The sequence below is a fragment of the Colias philodice genome, chromosome 5 (assembly GCF_061535455.1).
Source record: "Colias philodice isolate Cphi_HAF_F1 chromosome 5, ilColPhil1 Martin Lab GWU primary, whole genome shotgun sequence".
In the NCBI taxonomy this organism is placed as follows: domain Eukaryota; kingdom Metazoa; phylum Arthropoda; class Insecta; order Lepidoptera; family Pieridae; genus Colias; species Colias philodice.
Window position 1 is genome coordinate 11,330,707 of NC_143090.1, and position 17,385 is coordinate 11,348,091.

Consider the following 17,385-nt stretch of genomic DNA (forward strand, 5'->3'; position numbering starts at 1 on the left):
GTAATAAATTACCAGTTTGATAATAAATGTTTTAGAAAATACTTTTTGTTTCTTTTTTCCTTTTCTTTCACTTCTAGATAAAAATTTGAAATCCTTACTTTCTGTAATAAGAAAAGAGGTTTCACACGCTGCGGAAAACTTAATCACCTATTAAAAACCAATGATAAAGAACAAAATATAAATAAACTACCTCCCTGAAACTTTTTAGTATATAATTTATGTATTATGTTTAAATCAAAGCGGGCGAAGCCGCGGGCAGAAAGCTAGTTATTAATAAGACAATAAGCATGTATAGGTAATAGTTAAAATTGTAACTTTCTACTGTGAACTTTGATCAAAATATTTTTAGTAGGTAATTTGGCTTTTATGTGATTCAGTCATCCAGAACTTCAGAATCTCATACGCAGGCCGCATCTAGCTATACCAATAATAAAATTGGAGTATCTTCTATCTAAATTAAAAAATCTAATATTGAAATAACACTAAATTCTAAGGAAATACCCAATATTCACTAAATGCATAGGATATTATATAGTGGATATATACCTACTCTGAACATACACCAAAATAGTAATGTTTACAAATTTTTCTGTCTGTTCCGGCAATTCTCAGGAACGCCAGGGTCAATTTTGACGGGAATTTCACTGATAGATAGCTGTTGTTATAAGGAGTAACTTAGGCTATTTTTTATTATATTCCCACTTTCCCGATATTTCCACTGGATCATGAGAAACTGAGTTACGCGCGCGGGTGAAACCGCGGGGCGCAGATAGTCTTTAATTTATTTCGTATGTACCTACCTAATAAGAAGGCACATAAAGTTTTATGTATCCGGCTTATTCTTAATTACATTGTTATGATTCTCATTTAGGGTGTTTTATATTGTTGTTTTCTTAATTATTTGGCTCATTTTGTGAATATAATGAGTAAAGCACAAATTCACGGTGTTAATTCCGTATGAATAATAATAAACTAATGCTTTTATTGTAAAGAGCTGTATATCTATATCTAAATTCTAAATATACAGGGTGTAATCGTTAAGTGTGCTCAGGCGATTATTCCGTAATCATTGCAGATATCAAAAAACTTTAAACTGATATCGAAAGCCCTTTACCCATAGCCTTTACCAAATGAGTAAAATTACAATAATAACATTTAAAATATAAAACGGGAAATATCCAAAAAAGTTACACTAAACATTCCCATCGTCGTCATCGTCGTAACGTCCTGAATAATTCAGTTATTTTAATCTTAATATTCAAGTGAATAAACATAGACTTTTTGCAAGCTGTGAACACAGGCCATCTGATTATTGTTATTGATACAGATATAGAATACAATATAACTAAGCAAAAGTACACGGTTTACTTTAATTCGACCTTTAGGGTGCACTCACACACATCAGTCACCGTCAAGTCACCGATGACTGATCGGTGACGGTTCGTGTACGTATCCACAAACACCAGTCACCGTCATGTTGTCCGTCAGTCACGTCGCCGGTTTGACTGAATCATTGAACACATACATCAGGTTAGTCAGTGATTAGACGTGTGTCACGCTAGAGAACAGATACTGCCCTGACGGATGCCACGTTTCATTGACGGTAGCACGACGCTGACTGAACTGAGACGTGACGGCACCGGGTGAGTGGGGATAAAAGTATGATACATGTATGGAAAGATTATTTGACGTGCCTGACCGGTGACGTCACTGATAGATTTCGTGCCGGCGACTGTCGTGTGGGAACAGAGTCATACTAGAACTATTGATACATATTTTTTTTTAATCCTGTCCGGTGACGTGCCGTGACGGTGACTGATGTGTGTGAGTGCACCCTTAAGCTTTGTATTGACAACAATATTTTAACACTGGCTATGCCCGCGACATCGTTCGTGCTTGCGTTGATAAATAAATTCAAAATCACTAGTCAGTACATAGTTTCGCTTCCCGCGTCTGTTCTAATATCTGTATGTGTGTACGCTTATATCTTTAATACTAGGTACACAACGGATTTGCTTAGATTTCGTTTTTTTCTAATAGATAGTATAGTTTTAGTACCATATATTAGGTACCTAGTAGTAGGTGTAGTACAGTCTGATTAGTGTGTAGGTAAAGTCTGATGAAAATTGCTTCAGTCGTTCCAAATGTACGAAAAAGGGGGAAAAACAACAAAAATTGTTTAGATTATCCTAAAACATATTGCACTGGAATACCAAATTATATTGACATAGTACATACAGTCAGACAGACGGTTCAATTTATTTATGAAGATGTGTTGTGTGTTCAAGTGTGTATAATAATTATTAATGAACACTGCAGAGCACTATTGTATCTGCATAGTTATGATAACCACAATCAAATGATGTCGTTTATTTTACTAATTGCTATGTAGATATTAATATTTTTGAGTGTGGGTAATTTAAAATAAGTCAGTCTTGATCAGATCTCGGAGTAAGTTATGTCCCTAGCCGTTACTGAGTAAAAATTACTCACTTCTCATTATTGTGTATAATTTCTCAATTTCTTATCTAAATCAGTATATAATAATATATAGAACACTAGTTATGTTATCTATTGCATCGGATGTTTTACCTTATTTTCAACAGTTTTAAGTGATATTTGTGTCGGAAAATAAGTATAAATTTTTTGTGGATAATTATTCAAAGTAACGACTTTTTTTGTGAGTTTTAAATTAGGTAAATCAACAATTAACAAAGATTTGATACAATCATAATAAGTAAACTAAGTTGCTTGGACGTAAGCGTCTATTTTTGAATACAAGTAATATTATATAAATATAAGAAGATTGATTTATAAAAGTGATAGTGTTAAGAAAATTTGATTGGTTTTTAATAGGTATGTAATATTATGTATTAATATTTTGTCTCTTAAGGCGTTACCCGGCAATTTCGGCTATGTTCAACCTCTATAAACTCTGGTACAACATAAAGCACAATACCGAAAAAAATATATAAAATAGGATGGTCTTTGATCTTTAATTGCTCGCGAGGACTTTTTTCCAAAGTTAATAGATTTCTAGAAAAAAAATGTGCCGTGGTCATCGATTTTTCCGCAAATACTCTATAAACTTCGTAACCTGCTGACTTAGATCTCTGAAATTTTTATGTTTAATAAATTATCAGTTACACAACAGTCCCTGACGAGGATATTTTGTTTCACTGATTAGTATCTTTTTAAATACAAAATGCGAGGAAAAAAGAAGGTGCAGCGGGAGAGGTTTGAGATCCGTCTAGTATGGTCAAGGTTATTAGCGCATGTAACAGCCTTAAGTATTGAGTAGATAATAATATGATTACAATTACTTGTCATCTGTGAAATAGATATTTCTGAAATTAATTTAGTATAATCAGATTTTTTGTTTTATATGGCATTGAAATGCTTTATAAATTTATGAAGAATAGAAAAAAATTGATCTCGTGTCTCGCCTTGTGATCGAATTTTTTCTGTTCTTTATAAATTTATAAGTAATTAATTTTGTATATAGTATATCTACTTTTTGTGTATGTATTTTTAAATCTTATTGTTATTTTCAATAGATAGGTTTAAATAATGAATTAAATATGCACGTCGAATGCATTATGATCTTCAAATAATCTTGCACACAGTCTAAGTATCTACTTACTTAGCTACTAGAGTCTAGACTAGGTATATTACAATTTAAAACTTTAAAGTCATCATGAGACTCGGTGGGTCAATTATTGTTAACTCATACATTACATAGGTACATAGGTTGATACGTTTTATATATGACTAGCGGTCCGCCCCGGCTTCGCCCGTGGTACACATTTCGCAATAAAAGGTAGCCTATGTTCTTTCTCAGGGTCTAAAGATTATCTGTGCCAAATTTCATCAAAATCGGTCCAGTAGTTTATGCGTGAAAACCATACATACCTACATACATACAAACTTTTCCTCTTTATAATACATATTAGTATAGACTAGTATAGAAGTATAGATAAATGTGTGGGTGTTTGTGTGTACACGGTGAAGAATCTTGCATTTCTATTTTCACATTTATACGATAAAATATGAATAAATATAGGTCCGAAAGGATACAAGGAGAGGATAAAAGAAGGATATATTTTTGGTTTTTCTTATGATTTCTATCGACTACCTATCCTATATATTGATTGATAATATGACAAACTAAAAATGTACCATATTTACCAAACATACTTAACATTAATATTTAATTATTTCTAATTCAAAATAGCTAACATGGCGGCTAGACTGGACCTCATAATTTTCGGAGCTAGCGGCTACACGGGCCGCTTTGTCGTCCCAGAAATGTTCCGGATATGTAAAAATTATCCGGAAATCCGGTGGGCGGTCGCTGGCAGGTCAAAGAGTAAATTGGAACGTGTTTTGAGAGATTCTGTGAAAGCTGGTACGTTCTGATTGTTAGTTTGTACCTACGTATCTACGAGCACGGATCCCTGATTGGTTTTATATTTGGTTGAACCGAGACTAGGTTTTTGGTAGTATGAAAAATTAAAAGTACCTAGGTACTTACTTCTTATAGCAATATAGTATGTTTAATTGTTCATAGGTACACCTTGCCATTCTCATTAGAATTTATGCTGTTTAGTTATATCTATTATGAATTATATATTTATCAAACTTACGAACAAAAATTTAACTATCTATTTGTAAATTTGCAAAATGATTACGCCTGTATTAATTCTCGTAATAAATATTATGTCCAACGTAAAATAAACGATCGTAAAATTTTCTTCCAGGCGAGGATACATCGCTTATAAAGATAATAGCCGCCGATACCACAAACTACGAGTCTCTAAAAGCGATGTGTAGTCAATGCAAGGTTGTGCTGAATTGCTGCGGCCCGTATGTGACCACCGGTGAGGCCGTGGTCAGAGCTGCTGTAGACTGTCAGACGCATTATGTGGACGTGTGTAGCGAACTGCCGGTAAGGTTAAGACAGACTAAAACCATTGAGCTATTATTACTACGTACTACTATTATTAATAATAGCTCAATGACTAAAGCAGAGAAAATGATATAATACTACTAAAGCTACAGTATGAAATGCATATTGTATGGATCACATATCTACTTGGTTTTTCACTCTTTATCTGTATTATAGGTACAAAAACCTTATAATGTACTATTCATATTTCTATGCGTTCAGTTTGTGTTAATTAATAACAAAATTTTATATCCTTTCATAAAATGAGAGCAAATATTATGTACATATATTTAGTAGCCTATAGTAGCCACATTATTTACCATGATATCCTTATACCATTTGGCATTTACCTTACCTTACATGAAACACAAAAGATGCGTAGGTATACCTGTATTCTGTAAGTTGTAACCATTATAATAATATCATTTCAACTTCCGCGTCAATTACTGTAAGACCTCTACTTTACTTGTAATAGTTACTAATTAATATGACAGTTTCTAGAGAAAATCTTGGCGAAGTATGACGAAGCAGCTAGAAAGAAGGGGGTGTTTGTGATCAACGCGTGCGGTCTGGGATGTATTCCTGCTGACCTGGGGGTCGTATTCCTACAGCAAAACTTTAAAGGTAAGTTATTGAAGAAAAATAAATACTAATAATACTAAGAATAACTTCATTTTTTGAAATAGGTTTAAAAATAAGTTTATAATTACTTATTAATTAACATAAAAAAGTAATAATACTAATAAAAACGCCTCCCAAGTACATATTATTTTATTATTTTAATTTTCAGGAACTCTGAATTCTGTAGAAGCCTATCTGACGACGCAGATGAAGGTGGCAAAGAAATGGCCCGCCAATGTTATGAGAGACAGCACTTGGGAGGGTTTGATACAAGGGTGAGCTTATATTAGTCATTATTGTTTCTCTCCTAGTAAATGAATACATATTCAAATTATCGACAAGGTCACCGTTGCTATCAATCACATTAGGTACATCAAAACTCGAAAGTAGAGCTATACCTATTGGTGGTGTCCACTGAAAATCAGTGGAGAATCTAAGTGTCTTAAAAAATAGATGTAATGTACCTATAACTGTATAGGTTTTGATAAATAATAATGCTTTGACTTTTGATAAATTACCATTTCCACGATAAGTAGAGTTTAAATGTTTTTTAGAGAAGTAGGAAATATAGAAAGAAAGAAAATACATTTATTTAAGTACCGATGCACATTAATACATAAAAAATAAAAATAAAATTAACTTATAACTAGTTACAACGGCACAAAATGGATAATATCCACTCATTGGTTTGAGAATCTAAGGACATATAAATTCTAAATGATGTCGCAAAATAATATATTCTCATAACAATGTTTTGTTGCAGATTAAAAGAGAAACCACTGTGGGATCGGTCTGATAAAAAGAACGTGAAACTAGAACCACAATTGAAGCCAAGGTATATAACACACAATAATATTTATTTTACATTTTTTTTTATTAAAAGATACCTAATTGTTAAGAATAGTCTGTAGTTACGTCTTTAAGGTTTTATGTCATTTTTTACCTGTGAACAGCTTCCTCTTTATAATGTTACTGACTATTTAATGGTGCGATGTAATAAAATTTTGACCAAAATAAAATCACCGTAGAGCACTAATAGTCCAATTTTGTCAGCAGATTTTTCTTTGTAACTTTCTTCTTTCACAGGCCGTTCATTCACCAGAGAAACAATCGCTGGTCGGTGCCCTTCCCCGGCGCCGAGGAAACTATAGTCCAGCGCACCCAAAACCACATTAATTCGCGCCCCATACAGTTCAAACGATACCATTCCTTCCCCACCCTATTTGCTTCTATCGCCACTACCATTTTCGGCATATTCCTATTCGTTTTATGCAAAATATTCCGGCTTTCGAATCTTTTGATCAAGTATCCTCGTGTGTGTTCGTTTGGCCTGGTTACGTATGGTGACCCTGATGAAGAGCTGATGGGGGAACTCAGCTTCGATTATGAGATGTATGGAGAGGGCTGGAGGGGGGAGGTGGAAGGGAAGCCCAGGGATCACATCGTCGCCAGAATTCGTGTAAGTGGTGTACCTAACTGTGGGTGTAACTTACTGTAAATATATAAGAATGTTGAAAATTTTATGATTCCAGTTGTGGAGGATATTAATCATTTATGGTTGTAAAATGTAAAATCATTAACTAGAATATTACGTTTTTTTTACTATTTCCTTATTGTATTTCATAAACAAGCATGAGAGATGCAGACAATTTTTCGGTGAATCATCATCATATCGAGATATTTTCCTAGCTAAACAAGAAACCTAATTATTTCAGAACTAGCCTTCCGCCCGCGGCTTCGACGGCGTTTTCAAAGAAAACCCCGTAAAGTTCGCGTTCTTGTGGGATTAGCTGGATTAAACCTATCCTATGTGTGTAACAAATTTCATGAAAATGGGTTCAGCAGTTTTTGCGTGATTATGAGTAACAAACGAACAAACATTCGCATTAATTATATTAGTAGGATGTTTAAAATATAAATAACATTATTATTACAGCCGGAAGGTAAAAACGCACCGTATGAAGGAACCGCAGTGGCCGCGGTATACGCTGCGCTCACACTTCTAACAGAGGGAGATAAAATGCCGGCTACGTAAGTTTTTGTGGATTTTTTTATATGTATTTCAAAAAGATATTCAAAGTTTAAACTCATTGAAGTGCAAATGTTAAAAGTTATCGTTTAACGCGTTAAACTCATACAATTATTGTAATGTCGCCGATACAAAGAATCAAATCCGTCCGTTGCAGATCTAAATCGAGTCTATAAAAACGTCTGTTACATACATACCTACCTACAAACATGCATGTGAAGCTAATATAAGTTATAAAAACTAACCTACGTAGTTTGATTTATTTACCTAAACATTATTTATCATTCCAGATATGGAGTGCTAACACCAGGTGCTGCGTTCAAAAATACAAGCATAATACAGAAATATAACAATGATAAACTAAAATTTGAAATTATTGATAAGAATTAAAAAATAAGTAGGTAGATAGATTGTAAGCTGTGATTGTGTGATAATTAATGATAATGGTATTATGACGTTAATAAACCGTTTTTACCCGACTGCCAAAGAAGGAGGGTAATGTTTTTCGAGTGTATGTAAGTATGTATGTATGTCTTTTCCTTTGTGACCACCTGTAGCCTAAACGGCTTGATGGATTTTGATGTATGAGGTATCGTTAGATTTGTCTTGATTACGGGAGTGTCATAGGATACATTTTATCCTAAAAGTCCCACGGGATAAAGACATAATAATATTTTTTCTAAATTTCCCTTTAAAAAAATATGTATGCGGTATCATTAGATTCATTTCAATCACTCTTTTTTTAGTGTGCAGTCGGGTATTTTGTTTTTTTAATAATTTACTTGTTTTTTATGTTGAATAAATGTTTTAATTTTTTTTTGGTTTTCTTATTTTTTGTTCCTTCTTCCCACAATTTAAAATATGTTCAGGTTATTACTACAGTGTATTTTTTTCTTATTGTGTAATAGCACAGATAATATAATACTACTTATAAGTACTTAATAAATAGCATACACTAGGAAGTAAGATATGCCAACCGCGGCTACGCACGCTTTTTCTGAAATTTAACATAAGTATTATATCTATAGGAATTAGGAACTGCCCTGAGAACTAATTATTTAAAAAAATAAATCAAAATTAGTTGTGTAATTTTATAATCCTAAGCATATACCTACCTATCTACCTATATCGGAACAACCGACAGGGGAAGCGACATTGTTGCAATAATGTCGGCAGTGATTGTTACTATACTAGACCCAGGGCCGAAGCCTTCAGAAATGGTAAAAGCTCCCCCTCCCACTTCCCGAACTCGGATCTACCGTAATTTATGTTTCCTTTCATTTTTATTTCCATATTCCCCCCCTTTTCTAATGGGTTTCATCCTACTGTGATTTTTTTGTTTCAAAAATAATTATAGACCCTATAAGGTACCTAGTACCTAGCCTAGGTCTCCTGAACAAAACTAATAGGTATAATGATGCTATCAATTATTTTATTACAAAACAACAATGTAAAAATTATTTTAAAATATAATATACTTAGTTAATATTATTTTCAGCCACAAGATGTCCTTAGTAGCTCAAAATCTATTGAACGTTTAGTTTCAGAGTAAGCTCATAGATGGCGCTACTTAACTTAAATCTAGTACGTAGTTTGTTTATGGGGTGTTTTGTTAAGAAAAAAGTAAATAATGTTCTGATACAATGTAATCAAATTGTAATTTATCAAATTTATTACGTAATTTTTGTAAATAAACTGTAAGGTTAATTTAAAAGATGTGAATTTTTATGTTACATCGGCTTTCCGCCAGCGGCTTCGCCTGCCTAGTAAAAGAAAAAACCGCTTCCCGTGAGATTCCGGGATAAAACCTTTGCTATGTCCTTACTCCTTTCTCAGGTCTCAAGCTATCTGTATCAAATTTGAAGTAAATCCATGCAGTATGTTTTGAGTTCAGCCCGGCAATACATAAATATAATAATAGACAAAAACTATATTTTTGGCTTCGATACCTATCGATTGTAGCTCTCGCCCCATGAATTTCTTTAAAAAAATTCAATGTACAAGTCTTGACTAACCTACCTTTAGACTTATTTCCTAATTTCTAATAGTAGATAGTACAGTCCCAGATAAAATATCTTGCTCGGTCTGGGTCTGTCAAGTCATAGAAAGCTGTATACCTTGTTTATTGAGAAAATCGATCAGGGCAACAATCAAATGGAAATAACTTTATTTGTGAAAATATTAGGTTAAAATTTACTATTATAGAAATCAGAAGTATCTAAATATTCTAGACTAGCGGCGCCCCGCGGTTTCACCTTCGTGGCTCCGCTCCTGTTGGTCTCGTGATGATATATTATAGCCTACAGCTTTCCTCGGTAAATGGGCTATCTAACACCGAAAGAATTTTTCAAATCGGACCAGTAGTTCCTAAGATTAGCGCGTTTAAACAAACAAACAAACTCTTCAGCTTTATAATATTAGTATAGATTATAGAATACCTACTTCTATACCTATTTCACTTAAAACCAGAAATATTCTGAACTTTATTGGGGTAAAAAGACTTCTTTAAAATAAAACTTCACTTGAAAATAGTTAATTTATTGATAGTTCTGAACTTAGATTACAAAATATACACACAATCGATCTACAGACCATCGGTCATATATACAGCTATGGTAGCGCTATATCTCTAAGCCTGTACAATACCTAAACACAATACGCTTAATAAATAATCATCAACAGCTTTGGTAAAGTAAAAAAATATTCTATACAGCAATGAATAAGCGGTACAAACATATAAAATTGAGTTGACGACTTGTCTTACACGGTTGAGAAGGACAAGGACAAGAAGAAAATCACTTATATTAGTTACATACTCAATAGCTGATGAAAGGTTATAATATTTGTCAAATCAAATCAAATATGTTTATTTGTCTAAGTAAGTATCTATTGGAAAAGTGACTATTAAAAATTTAGAAAGAAATCTATCTGTGCGAAGCCGGCCCCGTAGATCTAAAAAAATATTTAAAAATGTTTTAAGACAATACTAATAATATTTTCTGCACGCAGAAAGTTTATTAGAACAGTCCTTATTATTATTTCCTTTGTCCTTCTCAAATATTGTAATTTCTATAAAGCTATTTGTAAACTTAGGTCTAAATAATCTCATTTCGCAATAAACCAAATAAAGCACCTCATTATGGAATTTAAAACTATTTCATGTAATAAATTAATACAAAGCTAGCGATACAAAAATAATGGTTAAATAAAAAAAAAACTACATTATATGAAAAATAAGACTCGGAGAAAATATGTAAAAAATATTAAACACTATTAAAGTACTTAATTTAGTCTACAATATAATGAAGCTTAATCTATTTGAGCTTATATTTTGACAAAGATATTAAATATAAAATGCGGTCTAGCCACTTTTTGTTCGATTTGAATTACGGTTGGAAATATTTAAGCTACGTGCGTACCATTTGCCAAAATTGTACACGAGACAGACGAAGTGAAACCTTAGTTACGTTAAAAAAGTTAATGTAAAATTTTGGCACACAGTAAGTACTTCAACGTTCGATATTTTCGCTCAGTCGAACCACACTTTCGAGTCAATATAACTGAACACAACTCTAGCTGGACTCCCGGCTGTTCTCGTTGGAGCCGATGGCGGAGTGCGAGGCGGAGGGCGCGAGGTCGGGCGCCGCTATCAGCCCCTCCTTGATCCTCTTCTTCTGTTTCATTCTTCTGTTCTGAAACCAGATTTTGACTTGTGTCTCGTTGAGCTGAAGGGCAGATGCTATTTCTATCCTCCTCGCGCGCGTGAGGTACTTGTTAAAGTGGAACTCTTTCTCGAGTTCCGTAAGCTGTTTGTTGGTGAAGTTGGTTCTGCCGGTGTTGTTCAGGTTGAGGAGGGGGTTGGCGAGCATCTGGCTGCCCGTGGGGGTGCGCATCCCGTCCTGGGGACTGCCCAGCACACCCTGGTTCACGAAGTCCGCTGGAGGTATCATCAGCTTTGGCGCTGCAAGAGAAACATTACATTAATTCGTGTTGACTTTCAGTATGGAGGTGTGTATTGTTGTAATGGTGTTTGTTTGTATTGAAGAATAAAATTGGTATTGATTTTTATCTAGTGAGGTAGACGTTTTAAAGATTGCAATGTTCTCTCTAAGTCACATTGTCTGGGAGACTTTTTGCGAACCGTCAAATGAATAATGCATTAAACGTTCACCTGATCACAATATTGTGATCGAAAAAACACAGCGAGTCATTGAACCTCGACGTGAAGTCCGCCTCATCTCTATTTGCAATTCTATTTAAACAAAAGCACAAAGAATTCGTGGGATCTTATATTTATGACAGGTGTCAATTTTTTCTAATTCGAATGTGGGTACGTAGAGATAAAAGATATTTCAATAGTGGCTCTTAGCGGCCCCCCGGCGGGAGATAACCCGCGCTCGCACCGAAACGTGAACGTTTTGACGTTTATTATTGTAGAAAAGTAAACAACACGAAGTAAGAGCAGCGTGTCGGTCAGGTTGCTTTGGATTTGTTTAGGTGTTTTCATTTGTCCGCTTCCACTGCGTGATTGACAAAATGTGCCTTTAATGTTCGTGGTAGCGACACTTGATGAATGTCATGCAGCGGAAATCGGAATTCGCCATTTTTTATACCATGGGTTTTTTTACAGGACAAGTGTGATGCAGGTTACTTTTTTATTCAGGTACCTCAGGATCAAATGTTATTCTTATGACATTTAGCTGACCCACTAAGTTCCAATTCTAGCGCTTTCAGGCAAAGAGTCACAAAAATTTATTTATTCAACTACTTTAAGAAGCACTTTTGAATTGTTTTCTGTGTAGAAACTAATTTCTAAGCTGCTGGTAAATGATAAATAAAATCATTCAAAAATACTTCTACAAGAAGTCTCAAATTTAAAGCGACAACGAACGACGGGAAAATTTTATTTAAACCTAAGTATATGTAAGTGCATCCTTTAACAGCCTCAATCAGGTCTGGTATAATAACAAAAATAAACAAATTTCAATTGCTCCATCCGTTTCTTGGTTATTACGTCTCATATACACAAACCGATCCTTTCCGTTAACGTAATTTCTGGAAACGTTGGTTGTTTTTTTTGTTAGTTTTCGAATTCAATTTCAGAACCCTACGAAATATTTTGTATCGTATTTCGTGGCTCTCCTTATGTTTTTGTTTCGGTACATTCACGCGTATGAACTATAATATGTAGGTACTAGGTTAGGTGGGGTACAGTTTGTCAAAATAGTCTAAATATGAACATTTGCAAAGAATTGTCGCATCTTTTTCTATTTTTAAACGTTCACTGAAACAATTTACATCTACAATGCAGACGGCTGATTTCAGCGGTCCGTCTCTCAAGCGGTTGGTCAAAATCATTTGTTCCAATTATTGACTTACGCGAAACCCGGGAACATTTAGCAAAAGTAATAAAAGTATCACCCTTTACTAATCCGTTGGTCCGATAATTGGCACGTCCGTCCGTCTGTCCGGTACACGTGTTCTTATTGCTTTTTAATTAATTTCGTATCGGACGTTTAATGAGTTGTCGTTCGCTTTTGTTAATTTCATTTTTAATGTAGATAATATAAAAGAATAATCTATTTGACAGTGCACAGGTGGAAATAGTTATTGATAAAATATATAAACGATTAAAATGTAGGTACATTGTGTGGCATTAAGAGAAACAAGCAGTATATATAAACATTGTAAATAAAAAGCAGAGAAAGCCACCCTATCCTCTAGCACAGAATACATAATAGTAGCTAAACGCTACAGAACGGACACTCTCCGCCTCCCGCCAAAATTAAACTTACCTCACCCCCGCGCGATCAGACATAAAATGGGCCATATTTTTCTGCAAGGACGATACGCAACGAAGATTGACAACATTAATCAAATTGACTTAAAGTAATTTTATTATTTTGGATTTGTGATTATCGTTTTTCGTAGAAAATGGTTAGATATTGTGCTGTTTACGGATGTATTTCATCAGAAAAACGCGAATTTTTTTTACGCTAGTCACAAATGTGCCAACCATAAAGCGTTAACACACACATTTGCAGTCTCTACAGTGTGACTGTCAAAACGATCATTTTGTATGGAGTGTCCGGGGTGTGCCTCTAGTTAAATAAATACATAGTTACATATATAATATAAAACCTTGTCTCCATGTATGCCTATACAATATACATGTACATACCGCTGATCCCTACATAGTTGTTTCTGTGTTTCAATGCAGTTTTGTAAAATATATTTCTCTTCGCTATTTTCTATTTTCGCTCGCTTCGATTCCATAGCGTGCTATGGAACGCATACCTATGAGTCTGAGCAGTACCTAATGGGCAATGGCTAATGTAATATAAAAAAACCAAGGAAGTACTTTGCCTTAGAGTAGGTAGGTTACACATTAGTAAAAAGTATCTACACTATTGAAAAACTTAATTTATATCTATTGTCCTAGGCCATAGCGCATAATAACAATACAAGAACGAAACAGTAATCCCACCTCAGTCAGAAATCCCATATTTGGTAACCCGAGACGGTCGCAACCCGTTAGCGAAGTGCAAACAGTGTGTCTGTTTGTGCAATACCCGAAACACTCGGACATTATAATGTTGTGTCCATTGTTTTAGGCGGCACGAGAAAATGCAGTATTTCATACATTTGTAGGTATGGACATGAAAGCTTTGAAATATTTAAAAAAAGAGTAGGTACCCACTACAAATTCTCATTTGAATGTTATCAATTAGCAAAATTCTAAATTATTTATTTTACGATAATAGCTATCCTATGCTAGTTTATTATTATTATTAGTTATTACCTATCCTTACTACCTATCTAATAAGTATTAGGTATAAATGTGATAGATTTATGTGTCTGGTGACTGAGATAGGCTTTTTTTTACCGTAGTGTCCGATGGGAATTTCCTGTGAATAATCACGGGCAAAGCCGCGGGCTGAAAGCTAGTAGGTAGTAGTAAAACTAAAATGTTAGTTGTCAACTAGGATCTCGTTATAAGTATAATATTTTTATAGTTTTTCCGAATGGTAATGGAAACAGTTTTCACCGTCCGCCTGTGACAACATTGGCGAACGCGAAACTATGCGTTTAGCAGATTGTCTATTCGTTTTTAGTGGCAAATATTATTATTGTAATGGTTTTACTGATATTACGTGCTAGACGAAGTAACATTCTGGGGAATCATTATAACCAAATCATTATAAATTTTGCGAATACGTGAAAGTTTAAACTTTAAAGCTTAGCCTGTTTTCAGTAAAAATAATTATGACTATAGCTACCTTAGGAAGACCATGTAAATGTACCACAGTAGGTATTCAAGATCAGATTCTTATAAGCTCATTTAAAACGACCTCATCTTACCAGGTTTACATTTGCGTCGAAACACAAGCCTCCCGCACACAGCTCGCCCCCTGTTTGCGCATGTAACCGGAGAAGGCCGGTACACCACTAATCCATTACAGCCTGTTTGCGCAGTCGCAACTTGCGTGTGATTCCGTTTTTGTGTTTGACAAACACACTCCGTCAATATTGCGTGATTCTGTGATCAAGGTCGTTGGGCAATAGCTTATTTTTAAAGGGGTGACAGACGTACGAGTAAGTACGCGAACTTGTGGCTCGACGACCTTTTTCGCTCGTGTGTCACCCCAAGTACGCGTACTTAAAAACCGTCGAGTAAGTTCGTTGACGATTCAACATGTTTGAAATTTTACTCGTAGCCCGCCTTCGCTCGCACGTCTGTCACCGCCGCGAGCCGCGAGCCTAGCCTGTCTAGCTATAATAGGTGTTACTAAGTGCAAAAGTTCAATTAATTTCGTCTTCTTCTTTTAGTTTTATGAAAATAATTTAATATAATTAATATGAATGAATATAATATAATTGAATATTGGCGAAGGTATCTTTGAATCACGCCAAGGAAGTTTCACTCCTGACGCGTGGGCTCGGCGCACACGCTCTTTTTTTGTAAAGTACCCTCAAAATATAATAGTAAAAACGAAAATATATCCTTCAATTTTTGAACATTAATTTTGTTAGAATGCTATTTACTTAAAAATAAGTGCTGGTTATTAAATTAAAAATGTCTATATTTAATTCCTGAATAACATAAAATTCCCTCTGTTGATGACATAGAGACATTCGATAACGGTGACACGCGAGAAGCTACTGACCAAGCTCTTGCGTGTGTCACCGACGTCGAGCCGAGTAAGTACGCGAACTTTAAAACCGCGGTTTTAAAGTTCCTACGTCTATCAGCCCTTTTAGTCTATGGTCTATTGACAAAAAGGCGCAAACCAGCTTCGGTTTTTGAAATAAGAACGACAATTTTTTTTAAATAAATAAAACAAACAGCCTGCAATATTTACAATAAGATTAAAATTTTAATATGAAATTTAAGAATTTATAAGACACCTAACCTTTTTGGTTGGTTTAGGTATGAAAAATATTTAATTCATTTTCTTTCTAGTTGATAGTTTATAACTTTATAGTTTATACTTAGCTACTGCTATAGGTACCAACCAAGGTACCAACTAACATTGAGTCATCATAATTTTCTCAATATCTCATGTCAATTAAAACATTTTTACCCGACTGCCAAAGAAGGAGGGTAATGTTTTTCGAGTGTATGTAAGTATGTATGTATGTCTTTTCCTTTGTGACCACCTGTAGCCTAAACGGCTTGATGGATTTTGATGTATGAGGTATCGTTAGATTTGTCTTGATTACGGGAGTGTCATAGGATACATTTTATCCTAAAAGTCCCACGGGATAAAGACATAATAATATTTTTTCTAAATTTCCCTTTAAAAAAATATGTATGCGGTATCATTAGATTCATTTCAATCACTCTTTTTTTAGTGTGCAGTCGGGTATTTTGTTTTTTTAATAATTTACTTGTTACATATAGATTTTGGATTCTGATGTCCTTATTTGTTTTTCATAAATCCACAGCATGACATCTAAATACCCCACATGTGTGTAATCTGTAATCTTAAGTATTAAAACTAGAAATCTTTCTATACTTAAAATTATCAATATGGCTAATACTGATACTGGTTTACGTACATACTACTAATCTTTTATTCCTATTAGGTACTTTATCTCTTGCCTATAAAACTATTAAACATGCATTATTTACTCATCCCCATATCTATGACAAAGGTAATAACAATAAAATGTATTTGATAGCCGTGTTAACATTTACATCTACAAAGTTGTTATCACATAATTTTCATAAATATTCAATCGATGTCCGTCATAAAAGCTTTTAACGGATAAACCCTTTATTTACAATGCGGGTGGTAATAATACAATAACGTAATGACCAGAATTGGTTATAATTCAATCAATTCAATTGTTAACCACGACTGGCCATGTACAGACAGAGCCGTCAACGCCCTAACAGAAAAAAAAATTGAATTGACAGTTAACTGACAGCCAGGGGAGCGCGAACGGATGCGATTGGTCGGAATTGGACAATGAAGCAGATGCGTTCCAATTTTTTTCATCGCCGCCATGTTTGCTCAAATTCTTTATTCGAAAAATTTATGTAAAAAATTGGATTCGAAAGCAGCTGACATTGGTCCGATTTGCATAGATGTCTCGATAGATATGTCATTGTAGGCATCTTCATTTAATATTTTTATTGGGGAGGACGTCTGCATTCTATGCGTTTACCATAGAATATATAAAAACACAATTAATAGATAAATGTATTACTAAATGTAATATTTTTTTGTTGAAATAATACATTAAACGTACGGTCTACACTATTTTAATCAATCGTTTT

General features: G+C 34.2%; 2 protein-coding genes across 3 annotated transcripts in view; one reads left to right on the forward strand and one right to left on the reverse strand.

Annotated features, from left to right (window-relative positions):
• The first annotated feature begins 2,355 nt into the window (after positions 1-2,355).
• Positions 2,356-8,065, forward strand: LOC149488669 (saccharopine dehydrogenase-like oxidoreductase). 2 transcript variants are annotated; one of them, XM_089695150.1, is made up of 9 exons: positions 2,356-2,451; positions 4,235-4,408; positions 4,761-4,948; positions 5,443-5,572; positions 5,739-5,844; positions 6,333-6,404; positions 6,656-7,028; positions 7,506-7,600; positions 7,889-8,065. In XM_089695150.1, the coding sequence occupies exons 2-9, from the start codon at positions 4,240-4,242 to the stop codon at positions 7,986-7,988; spliced, it is 1,233 nt and encodes a 410-aa protein (XP_089551276.1). In that variant the 5' UTR covers positions 2,356-2,451; positions 4,235-4,239; the 3' UTR covers positions 7,989-8,065. The 2 variants fall into 2 exon arrangements, with proteins under 2 accessions (XP_089551276.1, XP_089551275.1); XM_089695149.1 differs by lacking the exon at positions 2,356-2,451 and adding an exon at positions 2,773-2,856.
• Positions 8,066-10,120: 2,055 nt separating this feature from the next.
• The window catches only part of LOC149488670 (homeobox protein Hox-A1-like), a 45,316-nt gene continuing 38,051 nt past the window's right edge, over positions 10,121-17,385 (reverse strand). Inside the window, exon 2 of the mRNA XM_089695170.1 lies at positions 10,121-11,559. Coding sequence (XP_089551296.1) covers positions 11,171-11,559 — 389 coding nt within the window. The 3' untranslated portion in view covers positions 10,121-11,170. The remainder of the gene's footprint in view (positions 11,560-17,385) is intronic.

Excerpts from the sequence above, each read along its gene's own strand:
- LOC149488669 (XM_089695150.1), top strand. The coding sequence starts at position 4,240 with ATGGCGGCTAGACTGGACCTCATAATTTTCGGAGCTAGCGGCTACACG. Across the intron at positions 4,949-5,442 it reads ACGTGTGTAGCGAACTGCCG|TTTCTAGAGAAAATCTTGGC; the intron begins GTAAGGTTAAGA and ends TTAATATGACAG. Across the intron at positions 5,845-6,332 it reads TGGGAGGGTTTGATACAAGG|ATTAAAAGAGAAACCACTGT; the intron begins GTGAGCTTATAT and ends GTTTTGTTGCAG.